General features: G+C 46.1%; 1 protein-coding gene across 2 annotated transcripts in view; it reads right to left on the minus strand.

Moving 5' to 3' along the window:
* The window catches only part of IGHMBP2 (immunoglobulin mu DNA binding protein 2), a 106,780-nt gene that overhangs the window by 55,949 nt on the left and 29,729 nt on the right, over positions 1-21,102 (minus strand). For both annotated transcript variants that reach the window (XM_006275055.4, XM_019485214.2), the window contains exons 7-8: positions 12,385-12,532; positions 5,273-5,447 (exon numbers count right to left, since the gene is read on the minus strand). In XM_006275055.4, the coding sequence (XP_006275117.3) occupies positions 5,273-5,447; positions 12,385-12,532 (323 nt within the window). The remainder of the gene's footprint in view (positions 1-5,272; positions 5,448-12,384; positions 12,533-21,102) is intronic.

A 21,102-nucleotide genomic window follows, 5' to 3' on the forward strand; every position in this document is an offset into this window, starting at 1 on the left:
GCAATGGCTGCCCCAGCTCTCGGCACTTGTAAAAAAATAAATTAATTAATTAAAAAAATAAAAGCCCCGGATCACAGGGTGCTGCTGGGCAGGGAGCGATCCCTGCTGCCCCCCAGTGCACCATGCTGTGTGGGGGGCTCTGCACAAGCCCCCAACCCCCACCCCTGCTCACCCAGCCCCCCCATGGGTGCCCACGCAGGCCAGCTCCAGCCCTTTAAGAAAAAAAAGAAACACAAAAAACCCTGGGACTCACTGCTCCTGCTGGTGGAGGGTGATCCCTGCTGCCCCCCACTGCCCTGCCCCACATGGGGGGCTCTGCACAAGCCCCCAAAGCCCAGAGGCTGCTGCAGGAGCGGTGAGTCCCAGGGCTTTTCTCGGCTTTTTTTTTCTTAAAGGGTCGGAGCTGGCCCAGGCGGAGCACCCATGGGGGGGGCGGGGGGGTAAGGGGGCTCATGCAGAGCCCCCCATGCAGCATGGGCCAGTGGGGAGCAGCAGGGATCCCCCCACCCCCCCGCCCAGCAACACCCAGTGAGCACCGGGGCTTTTCTTTAAAGTACCGAGCTGGGGCTGCGGTCGGGGAGGAGGGGGGGCGGCTGGCAGGGGTCCCCCCAAGGTCCCTTCCCCTGCCCCTAGTACTTACCAGCTCCGAGTCAGCTGCTGCTCTCTGCTGCAGCCATCAGGGACTACTCAAATCATCAAATCTCTCTGAATCTTCGGAAAAGATTTGGAGAGCTTTGAATTGATTTGGATCTTTAAATTGGTCCCTATATTTGATTCGGATTCAGAGATTCAACCACCAAATCGGGCTGAATCTCCTCTGAATCGAATCACCACCTGAAGCGTCACACAGCCCTACCACCCCACTTCCCAATACGTTGACTTTCCACAAGTTGAGAAAGCAGAAATGCTTTGGCCAGGCTCATCAGGGTTTAAATTTGTGGGCAATGAGACACACACATCTAAGACACTCAGCTGCTTTTGAAACCCCTTCCTATTCGGATTTGAAAGCCTAGCAGTAGGGTACCCTTTTTGAAAAAGCTGGCCTGGAGGATCACGATAATTTTGTTAACCTACCAAAAGCCTAAATTACTTTTCAGTGTTGATGCTGAAACTATTTGTTGTGGAAGCAGCAAAGATTTTATGCTTCTGTGAGAAGAGCTCTGAATAAACATGATATACAGGCAAACATTTCTGCAGGTGCTTAACCAGAAGCCTAGGAACAGTGCCAATGAAGGCAGGAGGACTACTCGTGCGAGTAAAGTCACATACCTGTTAAAGCACTTGCAGGATCAGGGCATTCATTTTCAATAGCATGGTTCTTGCCTATAGCAATCATACAAAATTCAAATAAGAGATGCTACTCATCTGTGTCATTTGAACAATACAGCATTTATAATTCCCTTCATTATAAATTATAATATTAAGAGACACTAGCATAAATTGGCTCAGGTGGGAGTCAGGCATCTAACTTCTAGAAGCTATTTTGAAAAAACTAACTGAGCATCTAATTCAGGCTTAACCAGAGTAATGCAGAACCCTGGGGTACTGCAAGATCTTTTTAAGGGTGCTGTAGGATGCTGTTCAATATTAACACTTAATACGAGTTAAGGTGCAAACACCCTACACGATTCACCAGATAAACCACAGATTGAGAATAGGAATCCATAGTATAGAAAATATTCTGCTCCATTGCGGCCTTTTTGATTCTTTGCAACAAAAAATTGCTCTTTTATTTTTCCGTAGTCAAAAAATTAGTGAAAGCTAGAAACTGACATTGTCTGAAGGGTGCCTTAAGTCTAAAAAATGTGAGAACCACTAACCTATCTGAATCCCAGGTGCCTAAAGATCTTTGTTAACTAGGCTGTTAATCCCTCTGGACCTCCACCTCTGTAAAACAGGAATGATGATAACTCCTTTTCCCCCTTCTTTAGTTTATCTTGTTGATTTGGAGTATGAATGCTGTGGGGCAGAGGATTTCTAATACCATGAATACATATAGAACTTAACCCAATGGGTTCTTGATTTCAGATGGGGCTTTTAGGGTGCCTATACACGGGCAGAGAGGCTGCTCCAATGTGCTGTAATTACAGCACATTCGGAGCTGACTCGATTAATCGAGTCAGCCAGAGTGTGGTAACTGTCGTGCTCCAGCAGACTCCAGTGTCATGTGTATCAGCATCCCTGCACTGAAAAATGGTGCTGGGGGTACTTTAACTAAAGCTTGTTTGATGAGCTTTAATTAAAGCACCCCCCCACCGCCATTTTTCAGTGTGGGGACGCGGATACATGTGACACTCCAGGTGCTTTAAGAAGACAGGCTCAAGAGCCTCTCTAATTAAAGTACCCCACCTCCCAGAGCACATCTATAAATGCCCCTAGACACAAATATTGTGCAAAGAATAATTAACCTTAAGAGCTTATATATTTTAGACATAAAGCCAGCAATACCACTCCACTCTTCGTACGTGGTAAACATTCCTATATCCAGCTGGTTACAGATAATGAAAATATCCATAGCTACTATCTCCATAAAACCAAATCAAAATTTAGATGCAAAGATCAGCAAGAATAACACCACACAGTCTAAAGAACAGCATGCAAGAAATCCATAGCAGGAAAGGATATTAAAAAGCCAGGGAGAACATATTGCTGCTGGTGCCTTAAATCTCTCAGGGAAAGAGTCCATAAATTAGACATAATTTTTAATACCCCAGCAGTCCTTTATAATATAAATACTATACCCAACCAAAAAAAATCTCTCACAATCAATAAATAAAATCCTTTGGAACCTGAATTTTCAGCTGGCTGATGGAATGATGCAGGCAAGAATGTGTAAAGGAAAAATTCAAGCCCCTGATGGTGCAGAGCTAGGAGAATGGAGAGTAACATCTTATCACATGTTATATAGTGTCATGATTTATTTTATTAATGCCTATAGGTAATCTTATGGCATTGAAATCAGTTGAAAGATTCCTAATTATTGCAAGGGGCATTAGATTAGACCAATTCTAAGGATGGACCAATTCTAATTCGCTTCCCAAACCTTTAAACACAGGAAGACAGGTCTGCAATTAGTCTGCTGGGCCATGGAGGTCAGGCCCTGCATCTGCAGATAGTCTATAAGAACATAAAAAATGCCCTGCTGGGTCAGAACATGGGTCAATCCATAGGCCAGGATCCTGCATCTCACGGTGGCACAGAGAAAATGCTATTGGGGGGAAGGGGGAGAAGTGTGGGGGAGGAAAGACTATTTATGCAGGGCCTATCCAAACTGATCTGTCCTTTGACCCTCTTTCTTTACCACTTCAGGCATTTAAAGGCCTAGGAAGTCCTAACTTGGAGGTTTTCACTGAAGGAATCCCATGCTCTCATGTTGTTTCACTGACCTCAGTGCTTATGCTGGAAGTTGCACAGGTGCTTGAGTATTTTATTGAACTAGAACAGACTTAAGCACATAAGTACTTCCCTCAGCAAACACCTGATCCCTACATACCAAGAGTGTGAAACATATGTCCCCCAGGCTGGCCCTGACCCATGGAGCCCTAGAATCTGTCTGGGTCTTGGACTGACCCTGTGTTTGGGCCATGTAAGAGCTTGTATTCAGGGCTGATCTGGCAGGGCACAGCATGCAGCACATGCCCCAGGCTGGTGCCCTGTGCCATGTGCAGCTGATGCGGCCAGTCCATCTCTACACACCATGTGCAGCATGCAGCCCCACTCTTGGCCTTGTTCTGCATGCAGTACAGGGAGCCAACAAGAGGTGAACACTGTATGCGGCACCCCGCCAAACCAGCTTGGTTTGCTAGTTCCAGCATGCAGACGGCCTGGGGCCAGATCCAGACTGATGCCAGAATTAGGACACAGGGCCAGTCCAGCAGGGCACTGCAGGCAGCACATGCCCCAGACCCTCTGCACTGCGTGCAGCACCTGTGGTGCCTCTCCACACAAACTAGACACTCACGCTATGTACCAGGCTAGTGCTTCCTATATAAACAGTCTACAGTCAGCAGCCTACAGTCCATGGAGCCACTGGATCAGATCTGCAGACAAGAAGCTTTGGTAGCATTCAGTGGCTGGGGGCTCCAGCAGCATTTGGCAGTGGGGACTTCTTCTGCACCACAGCTGGAAAAGCAGAGGCAGTGGCAGCATCAGAATTCTAGTGCATGCTTTGTATGACTTGAGCTGGGTCATTCTGGCCTGCAGCTGATGACTGTCTTAAACTACAATTCACCATTAAGCCATGTGTGTTCTTCCTCCCCTCCCTCAGAAAGCCTTCTGTCTGTCCACTACTTGCTCACTATGTCAGCTCTGCACTTGAGCCATGCTGTAGTGGCATTCCATGTAGATTCCCCTCTTCTTTCTAAGATCTCTTTCCAGTTCCTACATCTGACTGACTTGCTCTCCTTTACCTTTCTGGATCCTACAGGCACGCATTTGCTCTACACATCAGATAAAAGCAACAGAAGGACTAATGAGCTGAACTGCCAGATTTTTCTGTGGTGGTGAGGTTCCCACAGCAGCTGTCTCTGTTCTTTTGCGCACACTCTGTGGGTTACAACAGGGTCCTTGGAACAGGTGCTCCACCTGCCTAGCTGTAAACAAAGCACACACAGCAGGGCAAGGACAATGATTCCCACAGTTAGGGGGCTGCCTTTGCTGGTTGCTCAAATAATGTACCCCTGTCCTCCAGAAAAGCTTTCCCCTACCAGCTGGACTTTTTAGAGTCTCCTGAAGTCTCCATTGTACCAGCCCTAGTTTTGATCAGAGGCTCACACCACACCTGGATGGCATTAGCAAGCTGCCCCTGCCACTATGAACAAGCATAATAAACTCAGCAGCTCAATGCCAGGTTTAAACACCTTCTAAAAAGTTAGTTCAACAAAAGATCACCAGGCCCCAGTGCAAACTCATAGCTCTTGCCCTCATCTTACAATCCCTGCATTACCTAGTCACTCAGCATCTACAAAACACAAGATGCTGCATCTCTCAAGATCATACAGAAGTACAATACCTTTGCAGTGCATTGATTGGTCAACAGAATGTAACATTATCTCACCTGGATGAAACAGCCTGCTGTCTGAATTAATCTTTAACTGGGGCCCTGATTGAGGCAAGTCTATTGCATCTATGAATGTGTCATTAAAACCAGCCGGCAGAGTACACGAGTCAACCACTTCATGTTAATGAAGCTCTTTCTTGTGTGAAACTTTACAACGTTTATCATGTCTGAATAATGAATGGGAGGTTCAGAAACTGTGAAAATGCTCCTTACTTGTGAGATATGATTGTGGGTGGTAGCTGCTTGTGATCCCCAGCCAGGATGCACTTTCTGACTTTCAGCAGAGGTATCCAGCAGCTTGCTTCAAGGGCCTGGGCACATTCATCGATCACTACCAGATCAAAGTGATTTTCAGGAAGTAGCTTCAGGGGGCCATCAGGGGAAGCACCTAAATAAAAAAAAGAATATAAGCTCAAAAACTTATTTCTTTAAAGATCATCATCACACACAAACACACACGCAAATTAAACTGGTTCTTAAAAGCCGGTAAAATCTACAGTGAACTACAAGTTCAGATCTCCAGTCCAGGCAAAAAGAAAATGGACTTCTTTTTTTACCACCTTCTGATTATGCTTCTTGCTTTGGCATCTATGCCCAAAGGCATCCAAGCATCTTAAAAACAACAACAAAACACAGATGATAAATAGAACAATATGGTCTAATAACTCATCAGAGCAGAGGCAAAGTAAAAATACTAACGAACACCCTCTTTCCTTCTGCTCGCTCAAACAAACGAAACTATTCACAACCAAAAGCAAAAGGGAAACAGACATGAGATCTGTCTTCACATGCTCTGAGATACTTTGGTGCAAGGGGTGGGAAGGACCTACCTTTATCATAAAAGACCTCATCTAATATATGTGTCCTCTCAACAATGCATCATACAGCTGCTAGCAACACCAACTGCACTGATCCTGCACACCAACTTCTGAGAGCATCTCTGATAGTGTACAGTACAGGATGCTGTAAACAGCAATTTGGGCATGGAACTTTTCAGGTCTTTTCATTATGTATGTTCACTGTTGAGAACAGGCTTCCCCACCCTAAGTCAGGCACTACCAGAGTCCAGTCACAAAAATAATTTGATGCCTTTGTGGGCCATGGATCAGAGCTGCACGTAGGAGGCACTGAAAATAATTGAGAAATAAATAATAAAAAAAGATGGAAAAGAGAGAACAGGAGAGAATTTGAGAGCCAGCTGTGGCAGACAAGTGCTTTGTTATTCAGAGCAACAACATTAGTTTTTGAAAGATCCTGTGCTATTGTAAAACTGATGAATGCCACTCTGATGAGATATGATTTAAATTTCTTATTATCCATCCCTATCTGAACAATCTGGGATCACACCAGGCACACTGGATTTATGCAAGTTTGTCAGCATCAATAGAATTCATTTTTCTTAATCCAAACTTTCTTGGTATATATTTATCCGGTACAGTTCTGTGAGACATGTAACTTGATAACGGTAGTTGTAAGATTATCCAGATCCATGGTTCTCGATCTTTTTAAACGCAAGAAATCCCTGGAAAATACCAACTCTTAGCTTTCACTCATTTTTTGACTATGGAAAAATAATGGATCAATCCTCTGTTGCAAAGAACTGAGACGACAGGTCAGAATATTTTGCCACTGCGGATTCTGATCTGAAATCTCTGGGTTTATCTTATGAATCACGTGTAGGTGTTTGCACACCTAACAGTGCTAATATTGAATGGGCCCCCATGGCACCTTTAAAGGATTTTGCAGCACCTCAAGGTACCATGGCATTCTGGTTCAGAATCATTGATGTTAATGAAGCCCACACAAGGCATAACTGTACAGGCAGATACACCCTATTCCTAACTGGCTGCTCTAGCTGGACTAAGTCACTGAATTCCCATTAACTAAAAGGTCACTTATGTCCCCTAGGAGAGCAGTGAGTCAGCTTTCCTCCTGTTTGGCTTAGCAACAGAGAGCAGTCTGCATGAATAAATCCTGCTGAGCTCATCCGGAAGGATGCCACACAGGTCTGGACCTCTGGTGGTATTGATGCCTCAGCCAAGACCTTTGTAAAAGTCACAGTTATTCTGGATTTGGTGTATTGATTTACTGGTTCTTTTTACAATGGGGTTTTTGAGAAGGCCAAGTTCCTTCCATTTCACAACTGCTAGCAAGCCAGCAGAGTTGTATGATTGCAGATGGAAAACTCTATTGCACTGGTAGGCATGGACTGGTAGATTTACTAAAAAAGAAAAAGTCAGCACAATTTCCTTTATGTAGAGTTACAGCTAAAATGGAGACACTGGGTGCATTCAGATGAGCACACACACACCTCTTGTGGCATCTCAAAGGAGTTTGGGATGCTGCAAGATGCACGCCGGAAACAAAAAAAAAACATTCCCCGCACTGCAAACGTGCAGCACAGGCTCAAAATCTGATACCTGGAGATCAAGGTATCAAAATAAAATATGGGGAAAAGAAGAAGGGTAAGCAGAGGCTCAAGTCCTCCACAGAGTCGCCCTGGTAGCCAGCCAAAGCATCTCTATGGCTGCCCCTTGCCCCGATGCCGCAGCACGTGCAGGGCAAGGAGAGCTGCAGGCTGCAGCAACCCAGATGCAGGTCCAAGTAGGGATGGGCGGTGTAGGGGACTGGAGTCAGGGCTGTGTGGCTAGAGGGTACAGGGGGGGGTGGGGGGACAGGGGGGAACTGTGGGTGGGGGCTGCTTGGGAGGGATGGGTTACCCGCCTGCCCTGGGCATGGCCCCACCCGCTGGGACTGCAGGGACTGCGTGTTGTACCGAGCGGGGTCCTGCTGGCACTGGGGCCACTCACGTTGTCAGGTTGGACCCGTTCATGGCGGCAGGACCCAGCTTCGTGCAATACGCAGTCCCTGAGTGCAGAGTCGGGTCCTGCCACCACGGAACTGGACCAGCCTGATGGCGCAAGTGGCCCCAGTGCTGGCAGGACCTGGCTCGGTGCAACACGCAGTCCCTGCATGCTGAGCCGGGCCTGCTGCCATGGAACTGGCCCAGCCTGACAGTGCAAATGGCCCCAGTGCTGCCTGAAGCAGCACAGCCCCACACCGAGCTGTACCAGCCCCAGGACAAGCAGCACAGGCAGCGCTGCCTCTGAGCCACCAGGGAAGTGCCGTGCCGCTGGGAGCTCTGGCTGCAGCAGGCCCTGAGCGCCCCATGGCCACTGCTGTGGGGAAGGTGAAGTGTGGGCTATGCAGGGGGGGTGAGGGGGAGGAGAGGTGGGCTAGTGGAGGGGCTGTAGCCCCAGGATGAGACCTGCTGGCAGGACCTGTTGCTGCAGGGGCCTTTGTCCCCACATCCTCATTAGTGAAGGGCTCAGGGGGAGCTCTAATTGTTCTATGATAAGAAAACCAAAAGCATGCATCAAAACGTATAGATATTTAGAATTTGTTTTATTATGATGATAGAGACACTGGTATGCGCCCAAAATGCTTTAACATTGTAAATATATCAATAGAACATTGCCCAACTGATCTCTCTCTCTGTCTCTCATTTTAATTGTGAAAGAACATGGATTTGGGGGTTTTTAAAAGAGTGAATTTGGGATTTTTTTATCAGGGATTCTGCAGTTTTAAATAGGGACCACCAGAATTCCTTCTAGGGAGGCAAGTGGCAGGACCCAGGCAAAGGAGCCTGCTCAGGGCTGGCACCCAGGACCCAGCTGGAAGTGGCTGAACTCCTGGCCACTTGAGGCCAGGAGGACATGCTTTGACAGTTCAAAGCAGGCCACCACACCCAGAACATCTTCCAGGTGATAGATGCCCAGATGGCAGGGCAGCGGCACACATGACAGTAGTGCTGCACAGAGGCCAACTATGCAGCCACAGCCCACTGGCAGCTGGCCCAGAGGTGCAGATGCCTCTGCTGCACCCATGCAGTCACCATCCGGGTCTAGCAGGCACGCAGCCTTGGGGCCACATGCTGTTGCAGGTGGCAGCAGGTCACTGCCAGGCAGCAGCCCCCACTGCCAGACTGCTGCAGTGGGTAGAGGTGGCAGGGGCCACTCCAGGTTAGGGCTGCTTCAGCAATCCAGCTGCTACAAGGGCTAGTGTCCCCAGATACCAAGTGGCCAGGCCTCAGAAGCTCCTGAGGGCAAGTAGCCCTGAGCTGCTCTCCAGGTCAGGTTTTTATACTACTGGGGCCAGCATAGGTGCTGGTCCCAGGCGCTAGCTCCCCCTGGCTGCAGATCAGGGAGGAGCTGGGTGGGGTTATTTTGCCCCAAGTGGCACAGCTTGGTCCACAGCAAAGTGCATGTCCGGGCACATGTGCCGAGGCAAAAATCCCTGGCTCAAATTTGGGCCAGTCCTATTTGAGCTGCTGCAAGCGCACGTGCCTGCATGTGTGGATGCATCCACTGACTCCAAACAAATAAAGGAATTGGGGAGGGAGGAGGGATGGTGAAGGCAGAGGCTGGGTTTCATGGATATCCTGTGAAATTCTTCAATCTATTCACACTTTCCTTCAGAAAATATTTCTTGAACAATCAATATTTACACATGGTATTTGTTGCCATGTTGAGCTCTGCTGTAGGAAATCTCTTTGGCAAATGCTTATCTATAAGCATTTGAATAGTCCTGTTGATTTTGCTGGATGCCTTATGTGCTTAAAGACATCTTATGTGCCCACAGGCTTGGTATGTTCAATACTTAAGTTACTTTCATAAATCGTAAGGTATTATTTTTGTTCCTTGGTTGGGTGATTATTGCATATATTGTGTTGGTCAGTCACATAAATGATCTAATCAGGAAACAGAAATGCCACGTGATTCAAAATACTGAGTAGCAGAGCTCAAATTTCAGATAGCTAATGTTATTCTCCAGAAATACACATCAAAATAAATAACAAGTACAATGCAAAAAGCAAAATTTAAGAAGCAAATGTAGAGTCTAAAACTCATTCTTGGATACTATTCATATTAAAAACCCATTTTAATTGGAGCACTGGCATTACTGAAGTTGAAATGTCTCTGAAAAGTGAGCCCACATGTAGGGCTGAAAACTGCTTTTGTGCTTACAAAAGAATCAAATATTTGTGAATCTCCTCCCTACAGCTGTTTCATAGCTGGTAGGGATGGAAGGGACCTGAGCAGATCATCAAGTCTGAACCCCTGCCATGGGCAGGAAAGGATGCTGGGGCCAAACGACCCCGGCAAGGTGTCTATCTAGCCTCCTTTTGAAGACCCCTAGGGTAGGAGCAAGCACCACTTCCCTTGGAAGTTGGTTCCAGATCCTAGCCGCCCTGACTGTGAAGTAGCGCCTCCTGATGTCTAGCCTGAATCTACTCTCCGTCAACTTATGGCCATTATTCCTTGTTACTCCCAGTAGTGCTCGGGGGAACAGGGACTCTCCCATTGCCTGCTGGTCTCCCTTGGCCAGTTTATAGACGGCCACCAGATCCCCTCACAGCCTTCTCTTGTGGAGGCTAAACAGGTTCAGGTCTCGTAGCCTCCGCTCATAGGGCTTGCCCTGCTGCCCCGATCATAAGAGTGGCCCTCCTCCAGACCCTCTCGATGTTGTCCACATCCCTCCTGAAGTGCAGTGCCCGGAACTGGATGCAGTACTCCAACTGCAACCTGACCAGTGTCGCATAGAGGGGGAGGATCACCTCCTTGGTCCTGCTAGTGATGCATCTGTCGATGCATGACAAGGTGTGGTTAGCCTTCCTGACTGCGTCCCCACATTGGTGGCCCATGTTCATCTTGGAGTCTATAATGACTCCAAGATCCTTGTCTGCCTCTGTGCTGATGAGAAGGGAGTTCCCCAGCCTGTAGGTATGCTGCTGGTTCTTTCTCCCTAGGTGCAGTACCCTGTACTTGTCAGTATTGAATCAGTTTGAGTCAGTTTGTTCAGCTTTACTTCCAAACCTGTTCTGGGCACTCTCTTCCTGTTCCTATATCTAAGTGAACTGGCTTCAATCCATCTGTAAGCCTCAGAGAAGAGCTTGTGTCATTTAGAGATCTGTAAAATGCAACATATAATTCTGTATAAACATTGCATTTATAAGGAGCTGATCCTCATAAAGGCCAGGACATTTCACAGGCTTGGCTGGCTGATTTATAAGCAGCAGGGGAGAATGTGTGTTGAGAGGCTCTGGTTACAAAGGGCAAGCATTATTATGGTATTATTATGGTTTATTAATTGTATTGCAGGAACACGACATGACCCCAGATGGGATCAAGATCCCATTGTAGAAGGCCTCATACAAACACGTTGTGAGACCCTGTCCCTGCCCCAAAAAGCTTACAAGATACATAATCAATACAGACAAAGTAGGTGTCAGGTCAGAGGAGGGTTCAGTGCAATTGGTCTATCACTATTAAAAACACCATGAAAGAAGTTAACACAGAGACACTGGGATTACAAATTCTTCGTCTGCAGGTCACAATCACAACAGGTGCCAGGGAATCACAACCATCCTGTCTTTCCTACATTGCTAAGTGGTAAGAGAGGGAGCACAGACAGAATGCAAGACAGGTGCCATATGGAAAAGCTAATAATTACAGAACTATGTTAAACATGCAAGACTCCCATCTATTCTGGGTTTATATGGGCATTATGAAGCATATGACCTCAACACACAGAGATCTACTCTGTTCAGTGCTAGTGAGACTTCACCTGCAGTACTACATCCAGTTTGGGGCACTACACTTCAAGAAAGATATGGACAAATTAGAAAGAGTCCAAGATGACAACAAAAATTAACAGATACCTAGAACACATGGCATCTAGAGTAAGATTGGAAGAACTGAGATTATTTAAAGGACAGAAGACTGAAAGGAGATTTGATAACAGTCTTCAAATTAGAAAAGGACTATGATAAAAGAAAATTCAGATCAATTGTTCTCTATGTCCAGTGGGAGAGAGGCCAAGAAGTAACAGATTTAAATTGCAATGAGAAAGATTCAGGTTGGATATTAAGCAAAACTTTTAAGCCACAAGGGTGGCTGAGCACTAAAAGAGGTTACCTACAGAAGTGGTGGATTCTTTGCGACTAGAAGTTTTTAAAGTGTAGGTTAAGCATGGCATGATCTTGTCTTCAGCAGAGGGTTGGACTAGATGACTCGAGTTTATGTTACCTCATCTATTTTGTAACTAGCAAAGTGATTCTAACCAAAGAATCACCTTCGATTCTTTGCAAAGCAGGTAACCAGACCAAAGTATTTTGCATGTTTCTTGCTCTGTTACAGATTACCTGCAAGAAACCCTCCAAACCACATAAAGCGTCATCATGCACTACTACTTCAGACTGGTTGTCTCTAACCACACCCCTTTTGACCTAATATTTGTGCAAAGAAGAAAACCATGTCTCTAACCTGTGTTTGTGGCAAGAACAACATCAGCCTGGGTAAGGACTGTAGTCATACCAGTTTCTTCTCGCTCCTTCAGCTCCTTTCTCAAGGTTTTTATCTCATTTAGAAAATGGCTTCTCTCTCCCTTGTCTTGAGTCCTTTTGGTCTTGGCCTGCAACATGGAAATCAAAAATTAAAATAAAAAAAACAAACAAACCCAGAGCCTCTGGTCCAACGGACTTGATCCAACACACTTGCTTCCCTCAGAGCCTTTTAGTGGCCCATTTAATAATCAAAACAGCAGACACTGGCTTAAGTGCAGTTTGGCAGATTCTACTCAATAGCACTCCATTAAAAATAAGACTGCTCTGGGAACCAAATGTAAATGTTTTACTCTCTTGACTATTATGCGAGTAAGGCCTGCAGTACAGAATCTAGAACTTTATGACAACATGATCCATGGCCCAATCTTGATCTGTTCCAGCTAGCACACTTTTGTGTCCTGAAAGGCATTTTTCCCTAATGCAACGTAGCTTCCCATACAGAATGTGGCTCTATGGTTTTTGAAAAGAGACCTTAGACTGATAAACTCATACAATCAAAACCGACACAGAAAAATCAAGGCTTGACTGCTGATCAAACAGTCCAAATGCATTCTTCTGCATAATGATCCCTTGCAGAGGTTAGTCAAGCACTTCTCAATACCAGTCAGCCTTTTTCAGCTTTAACCAGCTGATGATTAAACTCACAGGTCGGCAGATGCTACTATCACAGCCCTTAATTGGGGACACAGATGATAAAGAGCAGGTAAAACCCTCATACCTCCCGTGCCCCTTTGCCCCGTGCTCCTCCAGGAAGGAAATGACTGTAGAGGGGAGACAGAAAAGGACACGAAACAACACTAAGCTTGATCTCATTCTTTCCCCTCCCTCCTCTCCAATCACTAGCTGATGTAGTTGGCTTGGCAGACACGGAGGGAGCAATCTGAACAAGGCCAAATGGACAGCCGAGGCCTTACTTCTTTGCCAAAGTAAGAGGAAAACTGAAGAAGAGCTGAAAGGCTCCAAAAAGCAATTTGTTCCTCGCTCAGCTTTTGGAGTGCTGAGGCCATGAGCTGCTTCTTGCTCAGGGCAGACAGTAAAGCTAGAAGAACCTTTTAAATAAAAATGCTAAATGATTCTACTTCTCCACCCTAGGCAACAGCTCTACACTTTTTAATAATTGAATATGAGCATGTGCAAATGATTCAGAGCAATCCCTTTGAACAGAACAATCAAGGGTTGGGGGGGGGGGGGTTTAGTTATAAGTTTGAAAAAAAAAAAGCTCATTGGTTCCCAGAATATCCACAGCTAAACTTTGGTGGTTGCAATAGACTGATGAAGCCACCTGCCATTGTAACTCATCTTGGAAAGGCACCAACCTCTTCCTCAGCAATTATGCTCTCCCAAATGGAAAACAACTTTGGAAATGGTTTATCTCCCTGGAGGCTAAAACTTATTAGAAGAAAAGCCTGGAAAGACTACAAAAATGCCATTCACCCATACTGCTGCAGTAAGAAGTTTGGTATGGAAGTGAGCAAGTGGATGGAGAGCAAACCTGGCTGTAACTAGCGATGCCAAATTCCCTTCCTCACAGAACTTCAGGAAGCAGAGAGGATTTAAGAAAGTTTCAGGTTCCAGTACATTGTGCTTGACCATTTGCTCTGCAAAGGGATCTGGTTAAACTAAAACAGCTAATAAACTATCTAGTATTATTGCACCTAGATTTCTGCTAATGTCCTTAGGATGCAAAGAGCCAAGTGGATCTCAGCACAGACAGCAGTCAAGAGAGCACCACAGAGCAAAGGCAACATCAAAAGCCTGGCAGCACAGCCCTAAGGAACCCTCTGGGGCACGGAGTGAGCATGCAGGAAGTCTGAATTCTCTTTACCATTATCCTTGTCTTTAAATCCTGCACATAAAATCCATGTACCTAAGGGGACCCATAAGAAATCATTATTATTGCATTACCACAATCAGGGCCCCATGATAATAAGCACTGTAGAGTAATACAGTCCTCATCCCAGAAAGGTTACAGTCTAGATAGACAGGGCAGAGAATGTATAGAGTGAACACAGCAGTGATTTTCAAATATGGTGTTAATTCCATAATTATTCTGGAGAGAGGGGATCTTGGGAGATGCAAAGGAAAGGAGAAGCAGCAAAGAAAGAAAAGAGTTGGTGAAAAGGACGAGGCAGAGGACAGAAAAAATAAGGGAGGAAGGATGAGGCAAGTCTGTAAAGCTATAATCAAGCCATGTATATAACCTAGGGCAGTCAAACCTAGGTGCTCTCACAAGTAAATGAGATACAACTACTCATTTTGAAAAGTAGATCTTATGGAAAATCTTAGGTGCATAGATAGTATGATCACATAACACAAGAATGGCTCATAGGAAGCAGTAACGAGTTTTATCAATTATACAGAAACTTAACCCTGACATAGGAAATCAGAGAACAACTGCTATAGCAGCTGGGACACTTTGAAACAATGGAAGCGATCTGGACACCAAAGAAAGTGCTCCTCAGGGTACTGGAGGGAAGAAGGGCACCTAGAACAGTGCCTTTTGCACCTTATGTCCCATGAACCGTTTTGTCAAAAAACCCTGGTCCCACCATGATGAAAACAAATCCCCTCAAAATTGCACTATTTGAGATAGCTGTTGATTCATCTATCTGAAGTGCAAACAACTTTGATTTTTTCAATCAGGCAATGACTTGAAGTCCCACCTACACAACCTTCAAGTCCCACTGGTTGAAAAACACTGACCTAGAAGACCAAGATGAAGATGACTAGGTGATGTAGTGTCAGACCTACAGAAATTAAATATGGACGATTGGAGGATGAAGGTACACAACAGCCAGGAATGGAGGAAGATAGTGGAGACAGCCAAGGCCCTCTAGGGCCTATAGTGCTACTATTATTATTATTGGAAGGATGAGAACATGAAGGATGGGTGGAAGGACGCTGAAGTAAAGATGGTCTGAGGGAGGGAACAGGAGACTGCCTCAATATGGTACCTTGTTCATTTTCAGCCAATACACGTTTGACCTTATTCAGTATTTCCAAGCTTCCTGCTATGGTATACGAGTAGGGGCTAGGAAGCTACCTTAGTGCCTATATGAATGTTAAAGTACACCGTGAAAGCTTCATAACATCATGCCACTGCTTATAAATTTACACTGCGGTAGCATGCAAAAGCCTCAGCCAAACCAACACCCCATTTTGCCAAACACTTTCAAACACATGCACAAAGATGGGCCCTGAAGAGAAAGAACTTGAGTTTTTTTAAAGTAAATGAAAGGTGGCAGCATAAATCCACTAGGTGAAGGAAGAGGAGAACATAAATCTGGAGGATTTCATAGGTGTGTGACCCAGTCAATAAAACCACAGGGTGTACTGAGCCTTTTGAGTCCATATTTCAGAATTTGAGCATGTATATATCTTTTTAAATACCTCCCCATAGCAGTCATTTTGGAACACAGGCCATCAGTTGCTTGAGGTCCCCTTTTCAGGAGGAAGCAGAAGGGAAACCCAAGTACCCATGAATCCCTGTTTTTCTCTCAATTTTCCACCCTGTTATGGGGAATCACAAGACCCAAAGTACACATCAGTCACTATCTCCCCATTTATTCAACTCACCCCCAAGCAAAGCAGCAAATAACTTGCAAATTGGAAAGACATGAAATGGCTTAAGACATCATAAAAAAGCTTATTAGATGTGAAAACACCCCAAGTCCTTGTCAATGCAGATACTAAGCAAACCATTCATTTTATGAGACTGTTCCCTGGCTGAGGATACTTATTAACCGTGGAGCTCAGTCCTCCTTCTGAGGTCAACCTGCAGAAACCTTAAGACTCCCAGGAAACCTGCCCACCAAGAAAGACTCCTTTATAGCTCCCAGATGCTTGTACTGTAAATAAGTTTCAAGACAGCAGCAGGAATGCAGGATGATGCATAGCCTCGACTAAAGAACTTAAGTAAGCTGCTGCCTTAGCAATGGCTCCAGATGAAGGTTTATGGATTTGTAAATCACATCCAGCCTGCACCAAAAAAAGCATTGCAATGTCTGCAGCCTTACAATGTCTGAAGATGTTTCTGACTGGAGCGAAGACAGCTTGTTAACACCAAGAGATTCCTGGCAAAAGTCAGTATTTTATCAGAAGCCGGGAGCAGGGGGGAGTAACAGTTCTAGAAAAAGGTTGTTGAGTAGGCCTTTTATTCCACAGATGTAGGGTAAAAAGAGGAAAGACTTTAGGGAAGGATCCATCATAGCACACAGCAAAGTATTTGCAGGCAGATGTAACAAGATGTGTTGTGTGTGCTCGGAGAGGAAGATACTTCAGCTGAGGCAAATATCATGGTGCGTTATTGCCATGGTGAAGGCACCCTGTGCAAGGCTGCTGTCAGGAAGGAAAGGAAAAATGCAATAACATCTACTGAACCTTCACATCCTAATTCAAAATGTCAAACTAATTTAATGGTGTTAAAACTCATTTAAAAAATAGTTACCATTTTCAATAGCTCCCTTCAGTTTTTCTCCCAGGGGCTGGAGATGGGAAATTTCAAGGCAATCAGATATCAAATGATGAAGTTATTTAATCATTTGAACATTTTGCTCTTTTCCCACTGTAAAAGGTAGGACTAGAGAAAGGTGCCAGATCGACAGCCTGGGAGAGGGAGGGAAGTGTTGGGGAAGATGGGAAAGGGAAGGTGGACTGCAACGTCTCCCTGCAGAGCCAGGAATGCACAGGCAGTAATATTTCCCTGCAATGTCCTCCCACAATGTGCATCAACCATGACCAGCACCAGACCAGTGCTAACAGTAAAGAGCCACTCTAGCTCATGTAATGACTTTGCCTCAGGGCATATGCAGTATCCTCCATTCCTACTCAGCTAGTGGCCTTGCAGCTTGTCTACCAGTAAGGCAGTGAATGGAGCCACTGTGGCCACCTGGCTTACAGAAACTGTATCAAAACTGTGGAGTCCTTTTGCAGAGCCTACAACCAAGCAATGCCACTTCACCAGTGTAAACCAAACAAGAAAACAGGAATGCCATAGTGGATCAGACCATAGGTCCAACTAACCCAGCATCCTGTATTTTGCAGTGGCCTAGAACAGATGTTGTGGGGGAGACTACTTATGCAGGTCTGCCCTTCTTTCCCTGAAGCTTCCAGTATTTGGAAACTGGAGCCCTAATATCATGTGCAATACACAATGATGGGAAAATCTTCCATTAATTTATCCAATCCCTTTTGAACCCAGTTCAATTGTCAGCCTTCCCAACAGTCTGTCACAATGAGTTCTGCAAGTTAAACATGGGCTGTGTGAAAAAGAACTCCTTTTTGTTTTAAGCCTGCTTCCTACTAACTTTGTTTTATGACCCCTAGTTCTAGTATTGTGAGAGACAGAAAACAATAAGGCTCTACTTTATCCAAGCCACATATGATTTTATAGATATCTATCATACCCCCCTCAACTGTTTTTTCTGTAAGCCAAAAAGTCCTCACCTACTTAATCTCCCAACATATGAAAGCGCTTCCATAGCCCTAGCCATCCTTGTTGCCCATCTCTGTAGTTTTTCTATTTCTGTTATATCCTTTTGGAGGTGGGGGAACACAAATGTACAGATTATTCAAAGTGTGGACTTATATCTGTCCATCAATTCTAGCCTGGGGCTGTATTTGAAACACTGACTTGGGCATGAACAATTAACCCAGCTGGGCCATATATAGCTTAAACGAGATCGTCTTCCTTTTATAAAGTATCCTGAATACTATAGGACCATTAGAAAACAGTGTTACGTGGGCCACATTTTTTAATTAATTATCTGGCAAATGGTTAAACCAAGACACCACTGTGGTCCAGGAAGACCACTGATAATGTGCAGAATGGAAGGTGTGACAGGTTTAGTGGCTGAGGGCTGCTGTGATGTCCCCTAGTGGCTGCCTTGATCCTGCCCAATTCCCCTCTCCTGCCTCTCAGGCTAGGGACAGAAGTTATGCATAAACTGGTTTAAGTGATCAGAAATTGGTTTAAACTAGGCCTGTACGAAGCGGCTAGTATTCACTTCAGATTTGGATTCGGCCCATTCAGGGGACAGTGATTTGATTTGGTGATTGGAATCACTGTCCCGAATTGATTCAGCCGAATCTGATTCGGAGATCTGGCAGCAATCTCCAAATTACCCAGGCCCACCCCCCACCCACTCTCCCAGCCCAGCAATGGCTGCCCTTCCCTCAGCTCCTGGCACTTGGAAAAAAAAAAGAGCCCCAACTTACCAGGTGCTGCTGGGCTTGGGGGGGAGGAGCCCCCACCCCCACTGTCCCAGCCCCCCATGGCTGCCCTGGCCACCCCAGTTATGGCCCTTTAAGAAAAAAACAAAACAAAACCCCAGAAAAAACCCCACACTCACCTTTCCTGCCGGTGGGGGGCAATCCCCACTGCCCTGCGCCACATGGGGGGCTCTGCACAAGCCCCTCAAAGGCCCAAGACTGCTGCAGGAGCTGAGTCCCAGGGTTTTTCTCATTGTTTTTTTTTCTTAAAGGGCTGGAGCTGGGGCAGGCAGGGCAGCCATGGGGGCAGGGGCTGGGGGAGCGAGGGGCAGGGGGCTTGTGCAGAGCCCCCCACGCAGCGTGGGGCAATGGGGATCACCCCCCCTGCCTGGCATCACCTGGTGAGTGGGGCTTATTTTTAAAGCACCAGGAGCTGGGGCAGGCAGGGCAGCCATGGGGGGTGGGGGGCTGGGGGAGTGGGCAGGGGCCAGAGTGGGGGCTGGGGGAGCAGGCAGGAGATGGGGGTTGGCAGGGGGCACCCATGGTCCCCTTCCCCCTCCAGCTCCTCCTCCCCCACCCCTGCTTACCAGCTCTGAGTCTGGCTGCAGCTCCCTGCTGCAACCACCGGGGACTGTCTGAATCATCGAAGCTCTCCACATGTTTTCTGAAGATTCGAAGAGCTTTGAATCAATTCGGACCATTTAACTGGTCCCCAGATTTGATTTATAGATTTGGCCACCGAATTGGGCCAAATCTCCTTCGAATCGAATCACCACCCAAAGCTTTGCACAGCCCTAGTTTAAACCTATAACAGAACAGAAGCTCAGTGCACATAAGCCAGTTAAAAAAATGGCTGAAACTGGTATAAGATAAACCTGGTTGAATGCAGTATCAGACTTAACTGATATATGTCAAACCAGTTTGTGGAACTTCTGTCCCAAACCTCTTCCTGGCTCAAGTTAAATCAGAATCCCCCAGCATGCTTTCCAGCCCTGGGCTGGGCTGTGTTGTCTGCTCCAGAGAGCAGGGCTGGTCCTGCCCCTCTGCTCCCTAGCTGGAGCAGTGAGGGTTGGCTGATGGGGGATGCAGCCCAGTCTACAGGGGAGGGACTGCCTCCCCCCAGGCAAACCCCAGCTGGGGTCTGGGCCTGGGGTGTGGGGTTAAACATGCCTTTCCCTGCTTAAACTTACTGCTGGCTACAACTGTGGACTACAAATCCAAGAGGCACCTGGAAGCAGGAAGAGGAAGTAATGAGCAACACTGCAGAGTCCTGCTGCTGTAATTATGGACTGAAAATCCCAGAGACCACAAGGGCAGCAGGGAAGAGGAAGTGACCACACAGCCAGAAAGCCGTGCTCTAGCGCCCCCAGCTTCTGGCCTGAGGCACTGCAGACACGTGGCTGCATTTCCTGAATCAAAGTGTCTGTTTACTTCTGTTTGAATGTAATCTGTGCAGCTTAAACTAACCTGCAAAGACTGAATTGACTCAGCCTCAGGTTTTTGACCATCTGTACCTGGCCCTAGGGTCTCACCCTGCTTCCTCTCCTGCCACACCTTGGTGTTAAAAGTAATGAGGGGAGGCTGAGGAACCTAGGGTGCTCGCTCACTCTTAGTTCTTGTTCTCTCAGGCCCTACTTACATTAAGGGCTAATTTTGTGGCTTCCTTCTGCCCCCACAGCCATGCCCAGGTTTTGCAGGTATTACTGGTTAATCACTGTAATGGGGCAGCTTGCCCCCAGTACAATGTCAGGCCTCCAATCATTTCCCAGGGCCTTGGCCTTTTCAGCTTCCACCCCTTTTCTCTAGCTGGGCCCCCTAGCCCAAGGTCCGCTGTTCTTACCCCCGCTTCTGGGCCCTTTTGGAAAGGACAGCTACAGTGTTCTTTTTGAACAAGAATAAATTGATTACGCAGACAGTTTTCTAAAGTGTATTATATTTAACCTTTAGTGGGCCTTACAACAATCCCTACCAGGCAAGCAAAGGTAAACCCCAGGCTTAAGAATCTGTGTTATATACATTGTTTAAATGACCTTCAGCATAGGTCCAAACTCATCACCCTATCTCACTTTCAGGGATGTGGGATCCTTACAGGCTTGAAACCATGCTCATGCAATTAATCCAAGTATCATTTTAAGCTATTTGCACTATAATTAATTTGCAATAAATCTAAGGCCTGTTTTTTCTCCCAGTTGCTCTTTAAAAAGACAGGTGAGTGTGATGCTTAATTGCACACTGGAGCTGCCTACCTTCAAATCTCTCTCTTCAAATACCTGAAGGGCAATTATAAAGAGGATGAAAATAGATTTCTCTCTGTTGCTGTAGGGGACAGGTCTAGGAGCACTGGCCTCAAACTGCAACAGAGGAAGTTTAGATCAGACTTTGTGACTATAAGAGTGGTTAAAATTAGAACAGGCTACCTAGAGAAGCT

This window comes from Alligator mississippiensis, chromosome 2 (genome assembly GCF_030867095.1).
Source record: "Alligator mississippiensis isolate rAllMis1 chromosome 2, rAllMis1, whole genome shotgun sequence".
NCBI classification, from domain to species: Eukaryota; Metazoa; Chordata; order Crocodylia; family Alligatoridae; genus Alligator; species Alligator mississippiensis.